General features: G+C 32.9%; 1 protein-coding gene across 1 annotated transcript; it reads right to left on the bottom strand.

Moving 5' to 3' along the window:
- Nucleotides 1–4471: 4471 nt before the first annotated feature.
- LOC111875889 (uncharacterized) lies at nucleotides 4472–5622 on the bottom strand. The gene is made up of 3 exons (XM_023872418.3): nucleotides 5478–5622; nucleotides 4829–5379; nucleotides 4472–4762 (listed from the first exon to the last, which is right to left on the bottom strand). Exons 1-3 carry the CDS (start codon nucleotides 5563–5565, stop codon nucleotides 4472–4474), a joined length of 930 nt encoding a protein of 309 aa, XP_023728186.2. The 5' UTR covers nucleotides 5566–5622.
- Nucleotides 5623–6106: the final 484 nt, after the last annotated feature.

The following is a 6106-nucleotide window of genomic DNA, read 5'->3' on the forward strand; positions in this document are numbered from 1 at the left end:
AAAAGGAGAAGGCTACCAGGAAGACCATCAACAAAAAGGAAAAGGGATCAGATTGAGAGGGAAAACCAAGGAAAAAAGCATTCAATCACAAAAAGAGGTAGTGTGATGAAATGCAGCATATGTAGGGAAAGTGGGCATAATAGAACAACCTGTCCTCAAAAACCAATTGGGGAATCATCAAATGCAAGTTCAAAGAAAAAGAAATCCAAGAAAGCTGGTATGTTTGATATATTTATTTATATATAACTTGTATAACTTAACATATTTGGCATAACTTAACTTTTCAAGTAATACAAAACAGATAAAGTGAAGGTTGTATTGGCACATGAAGTTGATATTGACAGTGAAAGTGAAGTTGAAATAGAACCTGAAAGTGATGTTGACTCTTTTGATATTGAATTTGAAGAGGATGTGCAACCTGAAGTTGAAGATGGAGTAGAACCTGAAGTCCAAGATGGAGTGCAACATGAAGTTCAAGATGAAGTGCAAGCTGAAGTTGAACCTGAAAATCATCCTGAAGTTCATGATGCTAACCAAGTTGAAGTTCACCTTGCAGTTCAAGCTGAAGTTGAACCTGAAGTGCAAGTTCAAGTTGAAGATGCTAACCAAATTGTAGTTCAAGATCTAGTGGAAATACCAGCTTTTCAAGTTGTAGTGGGAAAGAGGGCAAGGAAACCTTCAGAAAGAATTACAAAACTTAAGATAAGAAAGATGTGGGAGGGAAAACAGGGCAGTAGTGATGACAATCCGTATGAGTTGGATTAACTTTTGGCTTATTGTACTGTTGTTAATGTTTTTGGCATCTTTGACTGACATCTTTTAACTTTAGAATCTTTTGGCACATCTTTTGAAAACTAGTTGGAATAGCTTAACTTTTTGCACATCTTTTGGGTGTAATGAATGTTTAACTATGTTATGTAAAACTTTTGTCACATCTTTTGAAGTCAATGTTCCCTGGAATGTCTATAATACATTACCATCTTTTGCACATCTTTCTAATACCATTTGTATTATTTATAATTTATTACCAACTTTTAGAATATCAACTGTAATCACAATTCCTTTACAGTGTAATCATAATTCCATTACATTGTTTGAACAATTCAATTCCAGTGATTAACAATAACATTACAAGTTTTGTACACTACCATTCCAATGATTCAATTACAATGATTCAATTCCATAACAATGTTTATTACTATCTTTTATACTACCAAGTTTAATACCCATTCCATTATAATATACTATTCCATTCTAATGATAGAATATAAGTTTTTTCATTGAAAACATCACAAAAGCATACATAATTTAGTCATACTACATCATAATACATAATTTAAAACAGCACTTTGACATACAAGAGAAACAAGAAAATTAATGCAAGTCTATGGGTAAACAATTTCCAGTTGACTTTGTCAAGTTCTTGTTTATTCCTGTTCTTCTCTTCTTCAATCTTCATCCTGCATATGCTGATTTCATTCTCCAAGGTACAAATTTTCAAGGTAAGATTGCAGCTTTCTTCTGCTTTCATCCTGTAATGCCCTCTTCCATCTTTCCTCCCTTCATCCTCATCCAACCATTGCCAAAATTTACAGCTTGGAGTTTTTCCATTCTTCAAGAAATTTATAAAAACATGTTAAATTGAAGGATGAAGAAGAAATAAAAAATATGAATTACCAGTGAGTTTTGACAAACTCTGAATTTCCTTCCAGGATTGTCTGGGGTTCTTGATGTCTTCACACGAGATGGCAAATCGCAATCACATGGATGATCCGATTGCAATTCGTCTTGTCGTTTGGAAGAAAAGGATGAGGAAGAAGATGCCATCGATCGATCTAGGGTTTTAATTAATAAGCTGTCGTATCTCACCCTTCTTATAATGTAAACAATTCTCAATGCCACGTAGGTGATGAGTATTGTAGCGTACAAGCCACGTAGATGCCACATCACCCAAAACCTACAATAGCCGGTAATGTTGGTTATTTTTGAACGGCTGAAACAAGTTAGTTGGGTAAATGAGTACAAAAAAAACAATATTACCCATATGTGAACATTTGAAATACTTAATTACCTTAATAAGTCAAATTCCCAAATTAATATTAATAAGATGCCAATCACTTAATATGTATGTATATGTAATCTTTTAAGGAAATATTGTAACCAAAACCATAGTCATTGATTAAATATTGTAACCAAAACCATAGTCATTATTAAATACCGGTGGCCATGAGTTATAATGAGACAAAGGTACATGAATAAAATACTATTAGAGTATTAAACTTATATAACAATATATTTACTTATTTAGCAATTATCAACGATAAAGTGTGTTTTTTGGAATTGTTAAGATTACAACTATGATCCTAAGATGTTTCTTGTTTGAAACATTGTGGTTATCTTTGTTAAGTTATTTTCTTTGTCATCCATTATATGCTACATTGTCTTATTCTCTATTTTTATTACAAAGGAATCTGTTTAATTAATTCTTGGACCCTTAAAAGTATTTTTAATAATAATAATAATAATAACTATTTCAGTAAATAAAAAACCAATATTGTTAATTATTAGAACTTATATGGGTTAATTTCAAGAGAGTTTTTATATTTTTATATGTGTTTGCTTAAAAGAGAGTTATATATTTTGATTAAACTTGGTGAATGTTCGTGGGTTGTGTAGATTAACTATGCAGTAATATTTTTGACACTATGTTCATTTAGACGAACGATATGATAAAATAAACAATTGTTATAATCAAATCTCTTAACAACATCTAGTCATGGTTTACATTTGAATTAATTAAAATATAATTCTTATATAGTGTTAATCTTAACTTTTGCTATGATCAAATGATTTAAAATCACTTATTTGACTATTTTATAAATTTTTAGGTATTATTTAATATATCAATGTTTATAAGGTAATGTAATAAGATAACGTAATGTAATTAATAATTTTATGTTATTGTAAATTATTATTAGTTATTTTTAAACTACTTATTTTTATAAATAGATTATAAAAAATTAAAACTTAGGTATATGGTTTTTTGTATTTATTTTACATTAATTACCCAATTTAATTATTATTATAAATTTTAAAGGTCATTATAGTTTCAAAGTAATAAGGTGCAATGAATTTTGTCTCTTTTATAGTATAGATATAAATATAGATATAGATAAATATAGATAAAGAAGATTTGGATATTGGAATATAAAATTAAGACAAAATTACACAGATGGTCCCTGTGGTTGGCACGAGAGACCAAAGATAGTCCTTATGAGGAATTTTGGACGAGTATGGTCCCTGTGGTTCCAAATTGTTGCACGAATAGTCCTTATGACATACTCCGTTTAATTGTTGTCGTTTATCTAAATCACGTGACCCTCACACAAGGGTATTTTCGTCATTTGCTTATCCCTTCTCTCTCATGATCTGCAAAAGATAGTCCTTTTCCCTATAAAAATTAAACCCCCATCACTTCCTTCTTTATTTATCGTCTCCTCTATTCTCTCTTCTCTCTTCTCTCTTCTGTGTGTTTGTAAGAAAATTTGCATAAGAATGGTAAATTGTTTTTGTGGAAGGCAAGCGGTGATAGTGACATCATGGACGGATCTCAACCCAGGGCGTAGGTTTTGGAAATGTCCTAGCAGTTGCGGTTTCATTGCATGGTTTGATGAGCCCATGTGTCGAAGGGCTGTGGCTGTCATTCCAGGTTTGCTAAGATCCAAGAACAAGCTTCAAGAATCTCTGCTGCAAGCAAGTTTTGAAGCAAAAAAAGTGAAGATGATGCTAGTTTTTAGTTGGGTTTTCTTTTTCATGTATGTGTACAAAAGATGCTAATAGTATTAGTCTGGAGATGCTGGTTCTTTTGCTTGTGGGTAGATAGATGATGGTTCTTTTGCTTGTGGGTAGAATCAGATAGTACTATTAATTTGAAGATTATTTCGTTTTTTTGTTTGTGATGTAAGAAATGTTCGTATGTATGAATGGAATGCTTTTTATTTGGGAAACTTTTAGTCTGCAACCATTGAAAAATATTGGTCTGGAACGTAATGAGTGTAAAATATTGGTTTGCAACTTAATGAACTATCCAGATCCATTAAAGTATAAAAAATGAAAGTGAAAGGTTTTTATAGGGTTTAGACCATTGTAGTATAATGTGTGAACCATTGTAAAGCCATAACAACATTAGAAATGTTCAAAAATAAAATGCAAACTTTTGCATAGTCATAAAGTTCATTACATAACCTTAAAGTGCAAAGTCATAATACCAAAAAAATATCAAAAGAGCTTGCAGACTAATGTATCATAACCAAAAGAACCATCTTAGTCTAGCACCCTGTGTGAACCATAATACCAACAAAAGATAAAGACACATAATAACCAACTTAGTCTGACCTTTCTAAGGTACCAAAACAAACAACACAAAAGACCTTTCTAAGGTTCCATAGCAAACAACACAAAAGACAACAAATCAAACTTTTTCCTTCATTTTGGATTTATCCTTAAGTTTGGTTTTCTCCTTCATTTTGGGTTTCTCCTTTTTTCCATCTCCCTGCTTCTTTGCCTTGCTAAGCTTCTTGCCCCCTACCACCACATTTCTAACTTCAGTTTTTCCCCCTTGTCCCTTGCAACTCCTAGAGTTGTGACCCTTGTTCTTGCATTTGCTACAAGTAACTGTAAGGAACTTCCTGGTCAAACTTTTACCTTGATTATTTGGTTCTTCAGTTTGAGCTCTCTTTCTCTTCTTTTTTGGTCTCCCCACCTGCATAATTAATAAATTATAAAACAATATAAGCGTATACTAACTTGTAAATTGAAAATTATTTACCTGTTTAGTATGTTTGGGGGGTGTTAGTGTTGTGGGGCAATCTGACTTTGGCCACATACTTCTTCCATTGATTGGTTGAACTTTGTACTTGTACATTTCATTCCATGTGCTTAACCTATAACATGGATGTACCCACTCCTCAAGAGGTGGGACATTTTTTGCCCCATGCTCAACCTTATCCCAAATGGCACTAACAAGATGAGAGCATGGTATCCCAGTGATCTCTGTATGCCTGCAACTACAGTTCCTGTCCCTCCAATTAACCACAAATTGTTCCCCCATTGTCCCAGTAACTTGAGTCTTCTCAGCACCATTAAATATGCAAGTGTATTGAGAAGCATCTTTCTTAACTCCATCTAAAAGTTTTGTGGCTGTTGGGGTAAGAGGCCCTTGAGACTTATCTATCACATTTTGCACAATACAAATTCGTTTCATTAAGTATTCCCTAATATATTCTAAACATGTAATTATAGGTTTGTCTCGAGCATCTAACAACTTTGAGTTGAAAACTTCACATAAATTATTCAACAAAATATCTGTATGTGCTCTTCCTGTACAATGCAACAAAATATCTTATAAGAATCTGTCAAAGTGTAAATCTTCATTGAATCTGTCAAGGTGTCTAACTGTTATATAAGGGTAAATATACCTGAAATATGTGCTCTGGCCCAATGTTTGGGTGGAATTTTCTTTAACCAATCACATGCCTTTGAATTGAACTTGTTAAAATCTTCCATGAATCTGTCAAAGTGTCTAACTGTTGTTGCTGTTGCACATTACCATAAATGATCTCTGTGCTCCTTCCCCCTCCATTATAGCTTCATGTTTTCGTGAATATGTCTTAAACAAAACCTGTGTTCAGCGCTAGGGAATAGGTTGGCAATGGCAGGTAAAATCCCCTAATAAACAAGTAACAAAAATGTTATTTTTTAAAGGTAGCAGACAAAATTACACAGATGTCATGAACAAGTATCATAAGAAGACTAACCTTTTGCCTGTCAGAAATAAATGTGAAGTTTGAATTTGTAGACAGCTCCAAATCTTCACCTAGACACTCTAGAAACCAACTCCATGAGCTTTTGTTCTCGGCTTCAACTATGGCATATGCTAGTGGGTAGATCCCATTATTGGAATCAAGACCCACAGCAGTGAGAACCTGTCCAGGGTAAGGTCCCTTCATGAAAGCCCCATCGAATCCTAACAAATCTCTTAAACCTGCCTTAAAACCCAGTTTTAATGCACCTAAACAGACATAAATTCTCTTAAACATCCTAGTTT

This window comes from Lactuca sativa, chromosome 4 (genome assembly GCF_002870075.4).
Source record: "Lactuca sativa cultivar Salinas chromosome 4, Lsat_Salinas_v11, whole genome shotgun sequence".
Taxonomy (NCBI): Eukaryota; Viridiplantae; Streptophyta; class Magnoliopsida; order Asterales; family Asteraceae; genus Lactuca; species Lactuca sativa.